Source organism: Bos indicus x Bos taurus, chromosome X (assembly GCF_003369695.1).
Source record: "Bos indicus x Bos taurus breed Angus x Brahman F1 hybrid chromosome X, Bos_hybrid_MaternalHap_v2.0, whole genome shotgun sequence".
NCBI classification, from domain to species: domain Eukaryota; kingdom Metazoa; phylum Chordata; class Mammalia; order Artiodactyla; family Bovidae; genus Bos; species Bos indicus x Bos taurus.
In genome coordinates, this window is record NC_040105.1 from 64,381,016 (window position 1) to 64,399,305 (window position 18,290).

The following is an 18,290-nucleotide window of genomic DNA, read 5'->3' on the forward strand; positions in this document are numbered from 1 at the left end:
GAAACATGAAATTAGGCTTCCCATCTCACAATTTTCCACTACAGATGAGTTTTAAGCTGAGTCTATTTTTGTTGATATTTTGTTATTTTTGTTTAGTTTTCATCCTGGCTTACCACATAGGTGGAATCTGGTTAGGTGAATTGTTATAGTTAAACGATATTAGGGAGGAAAAATAGTGAGAAAAAGAAAAAAAATCTGTTGATCTGAGGATTTTCCTACTGTTCTGATATCCATCTCTGAAGGACATGCATATGAACACTTTTCTAAAACATCTGCAAAAATCCTACTGACCTATAATGATTTCTTCAACCTTCTCCTTTGCAAACAAGTCTTCCTTCCTTTGTAAAAGCATGTCAATGTGGAGTAGTTGAGCTTTACTAGTATCTTCTGATGACTGAAAATGTTCACAGATAATCTTCAGGAAATAAAATCCAACAGAGTCTCTGTTCAAGAAAACACAATTTTAAGTGGTGTGAATAAAATACCTTTTTTAAAAATTTGTTTGAGCATGACCCAAACAGGCAAGATAAAACTATATCTGAGCTTAAGTAATACCATTAAATATCTCAACAAAACTATTTGTCAATAACAGATAATTTAATTCACTTCCTATTTATCAAGCCACAAGCATTTTCTTCTTATAAATAAATATATACAGTTAGATAATCATCTCTCTACTAATATTTAATTATTCTTTTTCTCCAAAATGGATGCCAATTTATAAATAAATACTGTAACATGAGATATATCAAGTGAAGATACACGAACAGACATTAGAAATTTACTAGTCCCTTGTCATGAGAACTTTTATGATCTACTCTAGAATCAACTTTCAAATATACCATACAGCACTGTTTACTACAGTCAACATGTACATTACATTCTCAATATTCATTCATTTTATAACTGGAACTTTGTACCTTTTGATTATCTTCTCAAGTCATTATGCTATACAGCTTAAACTTACATAGTGCTGAATGTCAATTATATCTTAATAAAACTGAAAGAATGAAAAGAAATTTCCCAATTCCCTCGGTCAACAACTCCTTTAAAAAGTATGCTTCATTACACAAATAATGTAACAGTAGATAATGACTATGTTAAATGCAAAGAGTTCATGGATTGGAAGACTTAGTATCATTAAGATGGTAACACACCCAAACTGATCTACAGATGTAATGCAATCCCTATGAACATCCCAAAGATATTTTTTGCAGAAATGGAAAACTCCATCCTAAACTCATACAGAGTATCAAGGTACCCAGAAGAGCCAAAACAATCCTGAAACAGAAGAACAAACCTGATGGACTCATACTTCATGATTCAAATTTTACTACAAAGATACAGTAATCAAAATAGTGTGGTACCGGCATAAAGATACACATACACCAATGGAATAAAACAAAGAGTTTCGAAAGAAAATCTCACATACATGGTCAAATAATTTTCAACAAGGGTGCCAAGACCATTCCATGAAGGAAAAAAAATCATTTTTTCAATAAACAGTGCTGGGACAATTGGATATCCATAAGCAAAAGAATGAAATTCTTTCTTTTCATTCTTTGATGAAATCACCTTACATCATATAAAAAAACAAACTCAAAATGGATCAAAAACCTAAACGGAAGAACTAAAATGTAAAACTTATAGAAGAAAATATAGGGGAAAACCTTTATAACACTGGATTTGACAATGATTTCTTTGATATGACACTAAAAGCACAAATAACAAAATTAAAAACAGATAAACAGGACTATGTCAAAATTTTTACATTTTGTATATCAAGGAATACAATCAAAAGGGTGAAAAGGCAACCTATGAAATGGGAGAAAATATTTGCAAAATGTACATCTGATACACTGTTAATATCCAGATATATAAACTCAACAACAACAACAACAAAAAAAACAACTGACTTAAAAATGGGCAAAGAGGTTGATTAGATATTTTCCCAAAGAAGGATTTCCCTGGTGGCTCAGTTGGTAAAGAGTCTGCCTGCAATATGGGAGACGATTCGAACCCTGGGTTCGATCCCTGGGTCGGGAAGATCCCCTGGAGAAGGCAATGGCAACCCACTCCAGTATTCTTGCCTGGAGAATTCCATGGACAGGAGCATGGTGGGCTACAGTCCATGGGGTCACAAAGAATCAGACATGACTGAGTGACTAACTTTCACTTTCAAAACAATAAAAAATCAACTGACTTTTAAAATGGGCAAAGAGGTTGAATAGACATTCTTCCCAAAAAAGATATACAAATGGAAAAAATCACATGAAAAGATACTCAATATTACTAATCCATTAGTGAAATGCAATCAAAAGCACAATGAAAAAAAAAAAAAAAAAGCACAATGATACCACCTCATACCCATTAAAATAGTTACTGTCAGAAAAACAAACAAAAAAAAATGTTGGCCAGAATATGGAAAACTTGGAAAGCTTGTGCATTGTTGGTGAGAATGTAAAATTGTATAGCTGCTATGCAAACCAGTATGGTTATTCCTCTAAAAAATTAAAAATAATTTCCATATTATCTACTAATTCTACTTTGTATAAACCCAAATAACAAAAAATAAGGTCTCAAAGAGATATTTTTACACCCAAGGGCATAGCAGTATTGTTCACAACAGCCAAAAGGTGCAAGTATTACAAGTCTCCATCAATGGATGAATGAATAAACAAAATGCAGTACATAACAGTGGAATATTATTTAGCCTTTGAAGAGCAGGAAATTTGGACACATGCTACAACACAGATGAAACTTGAGGATACTATGCTAAGTGAAATACAATAAATGGGAAAAGCACAAATAGTGTATAATTTCACTAATATGAGGTACCTACAGTAGTCAAATTCATAGAAAGTAGAATGGTGTATGCCACAGACGGCAAAGTGGAGAACAGAGACTTGTTATTTAATGGGTACAAAGCTGTAATTCTGCAAGATGAAAAGAGCTCAAGAGTTTTCTTAATGTACTTTAAACACTATGAATGTTCATTGTAACACACATAACAATTTAAGTGTACTTAACACTGATGAATTGTATACTTAAAAATAGTTAAGATGGTATGTTTTATATATTTTACCACAAAAAAGGTTTAATTTCTTTAAAAAATTAATTAAACATTTGAAATATAATGGGTTTTGAACTTTGTCTAAAGCTTTCTCTGCATCTATTGAGAATATCATATGGGATTTATTTTTAAATTTAATGTCAATGTATCACATTGATTTACTTGCATATATCAAAAAATCCATGCATCCCTGGGATAAATCACACTTGATCACAGTGTATGATCCTTTCTATGTGTTTTGTATGTAGTTTGACAGTATTTTGTTGAGGGTTTTTATGTTTATGTTCATCAGCGATACTGGCCTATAATTTTCTTTCTTGAGGATATCTTTGTCTGGTTTTGATATCAGGGTGATGGTAGCTTTGCATAGAGTAAGCTTGGGAGTGTTCCTTTCTCTACAATTTTTTGGAAAAATTTCAGATGGGTAGGTATTAACGACCCATCTGAAGGGAATGGCACCCACTTCAGTATTTCACCTTGAGAACTCCATGAACATTATGAAAAGGCAAAGAGATAGAACACTGAAAGAGGAACTCCCCAGGTCAGTAGATGCCAATATGCTACTGGAGATCAGTGGAGAAATAACTCCAGAAAGAATGAAGGGATGGAGTTAAAGCACAAACACCACCCAGTTGTGGATGGGACTGGTGATGGAAGCAAAGTCTGATGCTGTAAAGAGCAATATTGCATAGGAACCTGGAATGTTAGGTCCATGAATCAAGGCAAAGTGGAACTGAACAAACAGGAGATGGCAACAGTGAACATCGGCATTCTAGGAATCAGCAAACTAAGATGGACTGGAATGGGTGAATTAAATTCAGATGACCATTATATCTATATAGTAGATATATCTATATATCTATATCTATATAGTAGATATAATGGTCATCTGAATTTAATTCACCCATTCCATTCTACGGGCAAGAATCCCTTCGAAGAAATGGAGTAGCCATCATAGTCAACAAAAGAGCCCAAAATGCAGTACTTGGATGCAATCTAAAAAATGACAAAATAATCCCTGTTCATTTCCAAGACAAACCATTCAATATCAAGGTAATCCAAGTCTATACCCCAACCAGTAACGCTGAAGAAGTGGAAGTTGAACGGTTCTATGAAGACCTACAAGACCTTCTAGAACTAACATGCAAAAAATATGTCCTTTTCATTATAGGCCAGCAAAAACAAAACCAGGAGCTGACTGTGGCTCAGATCACAAACTCCTTATTGCCAAACTGGAGCAAGCAGGGAAAACCACTAGACCATTCAGGCATGACCTATATCAAATCCCTTATGACTATACAGTGGAAGTGAGAAATAGATTTAAGGGACTAGATCTGATAGACAGAGTACCTGATGAACTATGGATGGAGGTTTGTGACATTGTACAGAGGCAGGGATCAAGACCATCCCCATGGAAAAGAAATGCAAAAAAGCAAAATGGCTGTGTGAGGAGGCCCTACAAATAGCTGTGAAAAGAAGAGAAGTGAAAAGCAAAGAAGAAAAAGAAGGATATTCCCATTTGAATGCATAGTTCCAAAGAATAGCAAGGAGAGATAAGAAAGCCTTCCTCAGCAATCAATGCAAAGAAATAGAGGAAAACAACAGAATGGGAAAGACTAGAGATCTCATCAAGAAAATTAGAGATGCCAAGGTAACATTTCATACAAAGATGGGCTCGATAAAGGACAGAAATGGTACAGACCTAACAGAAGAAAGAGATATTAAGAAGAGGTGGCAGGAATACACAGAAGAACTGTACAAAAAAGATCTTCATGACCCAGATAATCACAATGGTGTGATCACTCACCTAGAGCCAGGTATCATGGAATGTGAAGTCAAGTGGGCTTAGAAAGCATCACTATGAACAAAGGTAGTGGAGGTGATGGAATTCCAGCTGAGCTATTTCAAATCCTGAAAGATGATGCCATGAAAGTGCTACACTCAATATGCCAGCAAATTTGGAAAACTCAGCAGTGGCCACAGGACTGGAAAAGGTCAGCTTTCATTTCAATACCAAAGAAAGGCAATGCCAAAGAATGCTCAAACTACTGCACAATTGCACTCATCTCACATGCTAGTAAAGTAATGCTCAAAATTCTCCAAGCCAGGCTTCAGCAATATGTGAACCGTGAAATTCCAGATGTTCAAGCTGGTTTTAGAAAAGGCAGAGAAACCAGAGATCAAATTGCCAACATCCACTGGATCATGGAAAAAGGAAGAGAGTTCCAGAAAAATATCTATTTCTGCTTTATTGACTATGCCAAAGCCTTTGACTATGTGGATCACAATGAACTGTGGAAAAATCTTGAAAGAGATGGGAATACCAGGCCACCTGACCTGCCTCTTGAGAAACCTATATGCAGGTCAGGAAGCAACAGTTAGAACTGGATATGGAACAACAGGCTGGTTCCAAATAGGAAAAGGAGTATGTCAAGGCTGTATACTGTCACCCTGCTTATTTAACTTATATCCAGAGTACATCATGAGAAATGCTGAGCTGGAGGAAGCGTAAGCTGGAATCAAGATTGCCAGAAGTATCAATAACCTCAGATATGCAGATGACACCACCCTTATGGCAGAAAGTGAAGAGGAACTAAAAAGCCTCTTGATGAAAGTGAAAAAGGAGGGTGAAAAAGTTGGCTTAAAGCTCAACATTAAGAAAACTAAGATCATGGCATCTGGTCCCATCACTTCATGGCTAACGCTGAAACTCCAATACTTTGGCCACCTCATGCGAAGAGTTGACTCATTGGAAAAGACTCTAATGCTGGGAGGGATTTGGGGCAGGAGAAGGGGACAACAGAGGATGAGATGGCTGGATGGCATCACCGACTCGATGCACATGAGTTTGGGTGAACTCCAGGAGTTGGTGATGGACAGGAAGGCCTGGAGTGCTGCGATTGATGGGGTTGCAAAGAGTCGGACATGACTGAGCGACTGAACTGAACTTTACTGAATTCCTTTATTGGGTCTAATAGTTTTTAGTGAAGTCCTAAGAAGTTTCTGTTTAAGATCATATCATTTTAAATATGAATAATTTTGCTTCTTTTATTCTGATTTAGATGCCTTTTATTTCTTTTTCCCATCTAACTGCTCTAACTAGGACTTTCCAGTTCTACACTGAAGACAGGAATAAGAGTGGGCAACCTTGTCTTGTTCCTGATCTTAGAGGAAAGGTTTTAATCTCTCACCATTGAATATGATGTTAACAGCGGGACTGTCATGTGTTTTTATGTTAAGGTATGTTCCTTCTATACACAATTTGTTGAGCATTTTCTCATGAAAGGATGTTACATTCTGTCAAATACTTTTTTATCCTACATCCATTGAGAGCGTCATATCATTTTTATGTTTCATTCTATTAACGTATTTTATCACATTTATTGATATGCCTATGTTGAACCATCCTTGTATCCCAGGGGTAAATTCCAGATGGTCATGTCATTTAACCAGTTTAATATTCTATTGAATTGACTTGCTAATACTTTGTTGAGAATGTTTGCATCTATATCCATCAGGAATATTGTTCTTCAGCTTCTTTGTTTGTAGTGTCCACATCTGGTTTGGTATCAGGACTGCCTTTGTAAAATGAGTTTGTGAGTATTCCCTTCTCTTCAACTTTTTGGAAGGGTCTGAGAAGAACTGGTAATTATTCTTTAAATGTTTGGTAGAATTCACAAGTTAAACTATCTATTCCTGGGCTTTTCTGTGTCTGGAAGTTTTGATTATTGATTTAATCTTTTTGCTATTAGTTTGATCAGATTTTCGATTTCTTCTTCATTCAGTTTTGGTAGGTTGTACATTTCTAGGAATTTATCCTCTAGGATAGCCAATTTGTTGGCATATAATCCCTCAAAATAGCCTCTTATTCCCCTATGTATTATGTAGTACCAGTTGTATCCTCTTTCATTTCTGACTTTTCTTCTTTAATCTAGCAGTAAGTTTGTCAATTTAGCTTATCTTTTAAAAAACCACTCCTTAGTTTTGTTGATTTTTTTCTATTTCTGGCCTCTATTTCATTTATCTCTGCTCTGATCTTTGTTATTTCCTTCATTCTATCATCTTCTGAGTTTAGTTTATCCTTCTTTTTCTAGTTCCTTGAGATGTAAAGTTAAGTTGCTTATTTGCAACCTATTTTTCCAAGATATGCATTATTGGTATAAACTTCCCTCTGAGAAATGCTCTTGCAGCATCCTATATGTTTGGGGTATTGTGTTTGCATTTTCATTTTTTTGAGATTTTTTAAATTTCCCTTTTTTATTTCTTCTTTGACCCACTGGCTGAGGAGTGGTGTTAATTTCCACATATTTGCATATTTTTCTGCTTTCCTCTTACTGTTGATTCCTAGTTTCACACACTGTGGCTAGACAAGATATATGGTTTCAATCTTAAATTTGCTAAGATGTGTTTTGTGTACTTTCACATGGTTAATCCTAGAGAACATTCCATGTGCACTTGAGACGAATGTGGGTTCTGCTGCTGTTGAATGGAATGTTCTATAAATGTCTATTAGGTCTACTGACCTACTGTATGGCTGATGTCAAATATTTCCTTGTTGATTTTTGTGTGGATGATCTACTGCTACATGTGGGGTACTGAAGTCCCCAATTCTTATTTTTCATAGTCTCTTTCACTTTCATCTCTTTCTTCTCTTTCCTATATTAGAAGTCTCTGATAGCAAGATTCCTTATTTGTATAGTTTATGGCTTTAATGTGAACATGTTGAAAAATGATAGGTCTTGAAGATACTGTGGGGCTGGTAAATTAGTTATCAATATGGTTGAATAAAAGCAAGAGCAGCAAGAGTACACTAACTCAAAATGATACAATGCTAATGCCAAATATATAGGCAAGAATAATTTTATCTTTATAAATCATCCACTCATAAGCCCCTCTTTGGTAATACCAAAATAACTGTTACTATATTTATTTCATAATTTTGAACTACTCTTCCCCATTAGGCAGTGATCTTCTTGAGACTAGAGACTGCATATTATTTAATTTCTATATCTTCAGTGCCCAGCAATAAAATAACTGATACACTGTAGGAACTCAGATGTTAAACAATTAATTGCCACTAATTGTCAATTTAATTGCCACTAATTGCACATAAGGCGTGCTGAGTGCCAAAGAATTGATGCTTTGAACTGTGGTGTTGGAGAAGACTCTTGAGAGTCCCTTGGACTGCAAGGAGATCCAACCAGTCCATCCTAAAGGAGACCAGTCCTGGGTGTTCATTGGAAGCACTGATATTGAAGCTGAAACTCCAATATTTTGGCCACCTGATGCAAAGAGCTGACTCATTTGAAAAGACCCTGATGTTGGGAAAGATTGAAGGCAAGAGGAGAAGGGGACAACAGAGGATGAGACGGTCAGATGGCATCACCGACTCAATGGACATGAGTTTGGGTAAACTCCGGGAGATGGTGATGGACAGGGAGGCCTGGCGTGCTGTGGTTCATGGGGTCGCAAAGAGTCGGACACAACTGAGCGACTGAATTGAACTGAACTTATTGTTTAAATCAGTAAGCAAGCAGTTCCATCTTCTAATTTGATTAACACAATGCCAAATATTGTGCTTTGTGAATATGGGTATAGATAGATACAGATACAAACAGATATAATTCAACTTATGTTGAAACCTTAGAAAAATGTTAGTCTTTAAAAAAAGAAAATCAATTCTTCTATACCTTTCATGATCCATCAGCAGTTTAACAATATTCAGACAGAAGTTCATAGTCATGCCCAAATGTAGAATTTCCATAACATCTAACAAAAAGAAAAAATGAAATAATCACATCAGTTTCATTTTTGAGGAAGCTTAGCTATTTTCAATAATTTTCCTTTGTTCAAAATCTACTTTCTAAATGTTTGCCATATATCATGTATTGCCTAACAATTTATCAAAGCCTTTTTATATGCCAGTAATATCCAATGCTGCAGAGAATGCAGTGAAACAGGCAAAGTAACCTTTTGAAAAGCAATTTGAGTACTATATGCTAAAAACCCAGTGATTAAGAGCTTGGGATATGAAGTCAGTCAGATAGATCCATATTCGAAATCACTTGCCACTTTTATGGCGATAGTCAATTTAGTTAATTTTTCTGACTTTAGTTTTGCCATCTGTAAAGTGGGGAACAAATCACCAATCTCTCAGGGTTGTTGAGAGATTTACGTGAGATAATACATGTAAATTACATAGCAAAAGAGCTAGCACTTAGTAAGCATTCAATAAACGACAGCTGCTCTTATGATTCTATTTCAGAAATTGTACTTCTGAAAAGTCACCTGAAATAAATGTGGGGAAATGTAACGAACAAAGATACTATTAATAAAAGCAACACAGATTATAATGACAATAAAAATGATGCATACTGAGTCTCCACTATACGACAGTGACAAATTACTATGCAACCATTAAAATTGTTAAATATAAAACTGTGTTTTCCATTTAAAAAATGAATATGCACCAATATGAATTATAAGATTGGTAAAACAAAATTGGAAAACAAAGGCTATCTATAAATTCTGTAAAAGAGCAAATTAAAATAGAAAAATACTGAAAATAAACCATCAAATTTCTAAAAGTGATTATGTTTAGATTATTTATTCAACAAATAGCTAACAAGCGTATTCTCTGTGCCAGGGAGCTGTGCTGGGAATCCAGCAATAGACAAAGCACACAAAAATCTCTGCTGCCACAGAGCTAATATTCCAGTGCATGGTGGACAATAAGTATTTTTAGTATATTCCAAAAACTTCTTCAATGGGTATGTACTACTTTTTCATAATAAAAAACATTAAATATTTTTAAAATGTCTACTTGCTCTACTATAAAAATACCAGTGAAGTTCCAATGACAGTAGTTAGGTTGATGATTCTTAAAAGTACTTTCATTAGCAAGGAAATGAACATATAAAAATGTGAGTTTCATATATACCAAAACTTTTAATATAACAAAATGAAAGATAATTGTATTATTTTAAACTATACAAAACTTAAACTCATGGAAGTTTCCTAGTTTATAATCTGATGTTGCAATTTCATTACTCTATCATGAGTATCTAGACCAAGTTAAGTAAAAACAATCTGGAAATAAAGAATAATTTCATTTTAAATTGTTTCTTTTCTACATTTTGATTTTAAAAAATTTAATAGGAATTAACTTCAAACTAGGTAACTCCAATAATCTCTCTGATCTTCCCACACTTTATTAGTTTGAGTAAGACTATTCCTCTACTTGCTTAGTTGGTTTGTTTATTCCCATACTGCAAAAAAAGAATGAAGTTGTCTTTCTGGCTCCAAAAAGATTTCAGCCTGTGCATATCTGAGCTGATACTATTACCTAGAGATGCAGAATCCTCTATGTATTTTAGATCCTGTGATCTCCTGATGATTGGCTAATATTCTAGAAATCACAGAAAGTTTCAGTAGTACTAAATAGGCACTAAACTTACAGCAACTTCCAAATCTGATTACTGTCCTACTTATTATAAATTGCTATTATTTATTGGATAATCAGTTATACTAACATGTAATTTTATATACCAAAAATAATACAGTTCTATGATTATATTTTATACAGTACAAAATAAAGCATGTACACATCAAAAATTTTAAATTAGTTTTATGACTAAACATAATTGAAATACTGTTAGGTCAGTGTGCACAGAGAGATATTTTTCCTCACTTAATTCCTCTATATAGTAGTAATAACAGTTAATAGTAGTAATCATAATAACTAAATGATAGGTAATATTTATTGCACACTAACTATGTACCAAGCATGGAACTAAATGCTTTACATACTTTTTTCATAGAATTCTCAAAACAACACAATGAGATAGACATTAATATTATGTATTTTTTAAAGCTGAAGAAACTGAAGCACAGAAAATTTAAGTGACTTGCCAAATGACTCAGAGCTCCATAACAGTTTATGCTGACATATGCACACTCTACTTCCTTGAGAATTTTGAAAAACAAATAGCAATGTTTATACAAGTATTTGGGCTTCCTTGATAACTCAGTTGGGTAAAGAATCCACCACAATGCAGGACACCCCAGTTCGATTCCTGGGTCAAGAAGATCTACTGGAGAAGGGATAGGCTACCCACTCCAGTTTTCTTGGGCTTCCGTTGTGGCTCAGTTGGTAAAGAATTCGCCTGCAATGCGGGAGACCTGGGATCAATCCCTGGGTTGGGAAGATCCCCTGGAGAAGGGAAAGGCTACCCACTCCAGTATTCTGGCCTACAGAATCCCATGGACTACAGTCCGTGGGGTTGCAAATAGTCGGACACAACTGAGCGACTTTCACATTCACTTCACAGACAAGTAATTATAAAAGGCACAGCATTGCAAAGGCTTTTCTATCAATAGGTATCTTTTTTCATGATGGGCAGGTTGGGCAGCTGCAATTTTCTGCTAGACAAAAGGAAAATTGATAGCTTTTACTATGCTCTTTTATTATTACTTGCTAAATTTGCTACTGTGTTCTCTTCCTTCTCCTTTGCTTCCTGACAATTTTATGTACTCAGTTTCTTTCTCAGTCACCATCAAATTATACCTATGCTAATACATAATATCTTACAGTCAACAAATTGGTATTAATATTTCTGTACTTTTCACACACAGAGATGTTACTTACTTTGAAAAAGTTCTTCATTACCTATTTCACCCTTCAAGAGGATTTTCACCTTTAAGAAAAGCCCAACTGGATCTAAATGTTCCTATTTTAAACAAAGAAATCACAATGATATTAACCGTAGAATGTAAAAGACAATTTTCAAGTAATTGCCTATTTCACTAAACCACACCAAGATGACTCATGATCAAAGGAAATCAAAATTATAAAAGATAAAATCATAATATCCAGTCTATCCATGAGGCTATTTTCTGATATTTTATTCAATCTAAATTGAACAGTACATGGAAAAGAACATGTAAACACGTCTATTGAGTGGCAAGCATTTAATGGCAAGGTCAATATTTAAACTGTGAGAATATAAGACCATATTCTTATCTTGGTAAGCAAAACCCTACACATCAATTAGATCTGCTTTCTTTTGAAATCTTAATAACAACTAAAGTCCTTTGCAAATAATGGTTGAATGAAATAAACATACTATAATATGCCTGTCACATTTACTATTAATAACAATATACTCAGAATGGTTTTTCCAAGTCCTTGCTACTTGGACTTGGTTCTACTTCTGCCTGACAGTGTACATTTTGAAACAGCTGTCTACAATTAAAAGTGCAGTCTAGGCTCACAGAACAGAATTTTTCTTTCTACAACATTAATCAACCTCTACATGGACACTATATTCATTAGTTCCATGCTCTGTAAATTCATACGTGAGATGCCTGAGGAATGGAAAGTTAGGGAAAGCAACCACAGGTATTATAACCAATTGCAAATAATGATGATATCAATACAAGAATAAACTAAGAATGCATTAGTTTCTTACATTACCATCTTTCCTAATGGGCATATTCAAATATGTCTTGAGCTCAAAACATGTTTTATACACTAGCAATGAACAATCCAAAAGTGAAGGTAAGAAAATAATTCCATTTATAATAGCAACAAAAAAGAATAAAATACATAGGAATGAATTTTAAAAATAAGGGCAAGACTTCTACACTGAAACTTATAAAACACTATTGAAAGAAATTGAAGAAGACCTAAATAAATGAAAACACATCTCATATTCCTGGATTGGAAAACTTATAACTGTTTAGATAGAAGTAATTTCCCAACTGATATAGATTCAATGCAATCAAATTCCCAGCTGGCATCTTTGTAGAAATTGATAGGCTGATCAATTTGGGAACCAATTCCCAAATTCATATGAAAGTGCAAGGAATGTCAAAACAACCTGGAAACAGAACAAAGCAGGATGACTCATACTTGCAATTCCAAAGAGGTATACCACTTTACACTGACATCAGTTGTGGATAAGAATTTCCAGTGTTCCATATCCTTGTTAACACTTGGAATTACTGGACTTCTAAGTTTTTGCCCATGTAGTGGGTATTATACCCACTTTAAGGTGTTCCTCTTATCTTCCTAGCACCTTACTGTGAGGCTTTCAGCTTCTATAAAACTAAATACTCCTTTTCCTACACTCTCTTTAAGCAATCTTACACATTTTCCAGACTTCAAATATAGTTGCTTAAGTTAAAAAAAAATCTGCTGAAGCAAAAGGTAAAACAGAAAAGGAAAGACATACCTATCTGAATGTAGAGTTCCAAAAAATAGCAAGGAGAGATAAGAAAGCCTTCCTCAGAGATCAATGCAAAGAAATAGAGGAAAACAATAGAATGAGAAAGACTAGAGATCTCTTCAAGAAAATCAGAGATACCAAGGGAACATTTCATGCAAAGATGGGCAAAGATGGGCACAATAAAGCACAGAAACGGTATGGACCTAACAGAAGCAGAAGACAGTAAGAAAAGGTGGCAAGAATACACAGAAGAACTATACAAAAAAGATCTTAATGATCCAGATAACCACGATGGTGTGATCACTCACCTAGAGCCAGACATCCTGGAGTGTGAGGTCAGGTGGGCCTTAGGAAGCATCACTACGAACAAAGCTAGAGGTGATGGAACTCCAGTTAAGCCACTTCAATTCCTAAAAGATGATGCTGTAAACTGCAGCACCCAATATGCCAGCAAATTTGGAATACTCAACAGTGGCCACAGGACTGGAAAAGGTCAGGTTTCATTCTAAACTCAAAGAAAGGCAATGACAAAGAATGCTCAAACTACCGCACAATTGCACTCATCTCACACGCTAGCAAAGTAATGCTCAAAATTCTCCAACAGTACATGAACCAAGAACTTCCAGATGTTCAAGTGGGTTTTAGGAAAGGCAGAGGAACCAGAGATCAAATTGCCAACATCCGTTGGATCATCGAAAAAGCAAGAGAATTTCAGAAAAATATCTACTTCTGCTTTGTTGACTACACCAAAGCCTTTGACTGTGTGGATCATGACAAATTTTGGAAAATTCTTAAAGAGGTGGGAATACCAAACCACCTTACTTACCTCGTGAAAAATCTGCATGCAGCTCAAGAAGAAACAGTTAGAACTGGACATGGAACAACAAACTGGTTCCAAATTGGAAAAGAAGTACATCAAGACCGTATACTATCACCCTGTTTATTTAACTTATATGCAGATTACATCACGAGAAAGGCTGGGCTGGATGAAGCACAAGCTAGAATCAAGATTGTGGCAGACATATCCATAATCTCAGATATGCAGATGACACCACCCTTAAGGCAGAAAGTGAAGAGGAAATAAAGAGCCTCTTGATGAAAGTGAAAGAAGAGAGTGAAAAAGTTGGCTTAAAACCCAACATTCAAGAAATGAAGACTGTGGCATCCTGTCCCATTACTTCATGGCAATAGAGGGGAACTAATGGAAACAGTGACAGACTTCATTTTCTTGGGCTCCAGCCACGAACTTAAAAGATGCATGCTCCTTGGAAGAAAAGCTATGACCAACCTAGACAGCATATTGAAATCAGAGACATTACCTTGTCAACAAAAGTCCATCTACTCAAAGCGATGGTTTTTCCATTAGTCATGTATGGATGTGAGAGTTGGACCATAAAGAAAGCTGAGCGCCAAAGAATTGATGCCTTTGAACTGTGGTGTTGGAGAAGACTCTTGAGAGTCCCTTGGATTGCAAGGAGACCCAACCAGTCCATCCTCAAGGAAATCAGTCCTGAATATTCATTGGAAGGACTGATGCTGAAGCTGAAACTCTAATACTTTGGCCACCTGATGTGAAGAACTGACTCATTTGAAAACTCTAATACTTTGGCCACCTGATGTGAAGAACTGACTCATTTGAAAAGACCCTGATGCTGGGAAAGATTGAAGGCAGGAGGAGATGGGGACAACAGAAGATGAGATGGTTGGATGGCATCACCAACTCAATGGACATGAGTTTGAACAAGCTCCTGGAGTTGGTGATGGACAGGGAAGCCTAGTGTGCTGCAGTCCATGGGGAAGCAAAGAGTCGGACTCGACTGAGCAACTAAACTGAACTGAATAATATAGAGAAATAGAATGCACAATAACAGGTGATGCACAATAACAGGTGATGCTAGGTATATAGGCAAGTATTCTTCACACTATTATTCTTTCAGTCTTTCTCTAGGTTTGAAATTGTTTACAAATAAAACTCTTTTATACATATACTGCCACTGAAATCCTAACACACCTAGTTTATTGATATCCATGATCAATAATTAGCCTATTAAATGTATTATGTCAGGACTAAGGCAGATGAACAATTATTGTTATAAAAACTGTAACTTCTACATCTAGTGAACAAAAACACATGCTGAAAAGAAGCCATGTAGCCAGTACGCAACCACCTGAATTGTCTTGGATTCTGTTTTTATTTAGACTTCCATCTCAGCAAATGCAAAACAAAACAGGATGCAACTTTTGAAAATGTTCGTGTATATTAATGTTTTTAAATTTAAAAATTTAATATAAAAGAAGCTTTTCAGCATTAAATAACCCCATCCATGTGACATAAATTTCAAGAAAATATAGTTCAAATAAATGGTCTCTCAATTTAATATCGTGATTAAACTATCCCTTTCATGCATCCCATTTTGTTGAAAAAAAAAAAACAACCTTTAAAAATATATTAGTATATTTAATTGCCTTACAGAATAAGACACATTGATCCTAACTGAATCTCTTTTATTTAAACAGTTATCAGTCTATCAGTGTTCCTTGTTCGGGAGTATAAAGTATGTACACGTGTATATATGTGTGTATGTGTGTGTGCGTGTTTGTATGTATGAGTATGAGCTAATGTGAAACACTGATGTTGTTTTTTAAACTAAATCCCATTATCTATTTTCTCATCATTTATTTTTTATCCTAAAGTTTACTCACAGTAGACAACACTTTCTGTTCTGTACAAAAGAAAATTTTTTCAAAAATATCTGTTGTCATAGAAGTATATTTTATTCTTCCTTTCTGCACTGCAGAAGAAACTGTCACAATATGTTATTTAAAAAAAAAAAAGGAATACTGGAGCAAATGTCTAAACTGGATTTCAAAATGCGAATCAATGCTTTCAGAATTGCATTAAGATAATATTCAAAGTAAAAACTTCTTATACCTTGTTTGCTAGGTTTATAATGTTGAGAGCCTTATCACGATATTCACTGCTGTCCCAATCCAAATAAGCTGTGGCTAGTAACCGCAGAACTTTAGCCTATAATTGAAAACAGAAAACACACACACACATAGTTGAGGGTTAAACTGCAATACAATAGCTGACTATGACTTACACAGTGATAGGCATTTCTCAAACCTCAGTCATAATTATGAAATATCATTTCCTTAAGCAACAACATAGTCTTAGGATATATCTCATCATCACGTTACCCACACCAAACACCGTCTGAGAATTTTATAGTAATCTTAACAGTTTTCTAGTGCTAAAGTACTTTTTCATTCCCACTTTAAAAATAAGGAAGTTAAAGCACAGCAATATTTAATGTAATCATCTTATCACCTACTGTTTTGGTAGCATTATATTAGGCATCCATCAAAAGCAATAAATAGAAAGACATAATTCTTCTCTCAAAGTCTTTATAGCCTAGTTGAGATTAACCAACTGCAGCACTGTTTCAGTAGGAACAGATACTCTTTCCTGTAGAGAAGATTTCTCCCAACTCAGCCAAGTTTTAAAATTAATAAAGTATTTCTTAATTAAGTCAGTTTCTCCAGGCAGGTCTACATTGATAAGGAGAGTAAGTCTAGTCAGCACACATTTGTTTAACTACAGATTCACATTTTGAAAGAAGAAGGCCTATTTCCATGAATATTCTACCTTCAAGTATAGTGAGGAAAGTAGGACCAGACAAAGGTGGTCTTCTAACTTAAAAAAAAAAAATGTTAAGCACATTATGGCTCTGTGAATCTTTGAGAAAGGACATTTAGGGTGTCACATCTGTGAGTTTTTTAATTCAAGAATTAAGATGGATATAATGTACTTAATATCATTATTATTATCATGGAACAACTTTCAACTTATAAACTCCTCCAGAGGACTTTGATGGAGTAATTATGGCATCTCTGAAAAAGACTGCAGTTATTCTGTAACAGTAAAAGGGTCAAATAATCAGAAAGGTAACACAAAATGGATGAATCTCAAAACTATTATGTTAAGCAAAAGAAGCCAGAAATAAAACAGTACATACTGTATGATTCATTTATACAAAGTTCAAGAAAAGCCAAAAATAATCTACAGCAATAAAAATCAGAATACTGGTTTTATAAGGAGGGTAGGAATAGCTGTTAACTCGAAAGGGGCCAAGGTAACTTTTAAGGGTGATGGAAATGTCTGTATCTTGATCTGTGTGGTTGTTATAAGACTATATAGATAAACTGAAATTCATCATGCTGTATACTCTTAACATTTGTACAGTTCAGTTCAGTCGCTCAGTCGTGTCCAACTCTTTGTGACCCCATGAATTGCAGCATGCCAGGCCTCCCTGTCCATCACCAACTCCCAGAGTTCACCCAAACCCATGTCCATTGAGTCGGTGATGCCATCCAGCCATCTCATCCTGTCTTCCCCTTCTCCTCCTGCCCTCAATCTTTCCCAACATCAGGGTCTTCTCAAATGAGTCAGCTCTTCGCATCAGGTGGCCAAAGTATTGGAGTTTCAGCTACAACATCAGTCCTTCCAATGAACACCCAGGACTGATCTCCTTAGAGTCTTCTCCAACATCACAGTTCAAAAGCATCAATTCTTCGGCGCTCAGTTTTCTTTATAGTCCAACTCTGACATCCATACATGACCACTGGAAAAACCATAGCCTTGACTAGACGGTAGACGGACCCTTGTTGACAAAGTAATGTCTCCGCTTTTAAATATGCTGTCTAGGTTGGTCATAACTTTATTATATATATATAAGTTATACCCCAATAAAGTATTGCTAGCATGAAAGAAAAACTATTTCATAATCTTACTTCTCCATACCTCACAATATGAATATTAGGTATCAATCACACTTAATTCCTATCTTCCATCTTCATTTCCTCCTTCAGATGTCTTCTCAACTAGATCATGCCTCGAATTCCCTTTTCCCTCCCTTTTAACTATACGAACTCCATCTGCTTTTCAGGTCTATCTCCTACCAGAAGGTTTCCTTTTTTTTATTCTT

At 35.2% G+C, this 18,290-nt stretch overlaps 1 protein-coding gene across 1 annotated transcript in view; it reads right to left on the reverse strand.

Moving 5' to 3' along the window:
• Window positions 1–18,290, reverse strand: part of TEX11 (testis expressed 11) — a 203,933-nt gene that overhangs the window by 101,499 nt on the left and 84,144 nt on the right. Inside the window, exons 11-14 of the mRNA XM_027534571.1 lie at window positions 16,235–16,330; window positions 11,721–11,802; window positions 8,764–8,842; window positions 292–443 (exon numbers count right to left, since the gene is read on the reverse strand). Of these exons, the coding sequence (XP_027390372.1) occupies window positions 292–443; window positions 8,764–8,842; window positions 11,721–11,802; window positions 16,235–16,330 (409 nt within the window). The remainder of the gene's footprint in view (window positions 1–291; window positions 444–8,763; window positions 8,843–11,720; window positions 11,803–16,234; window positions 16,331–18,290) is intronic.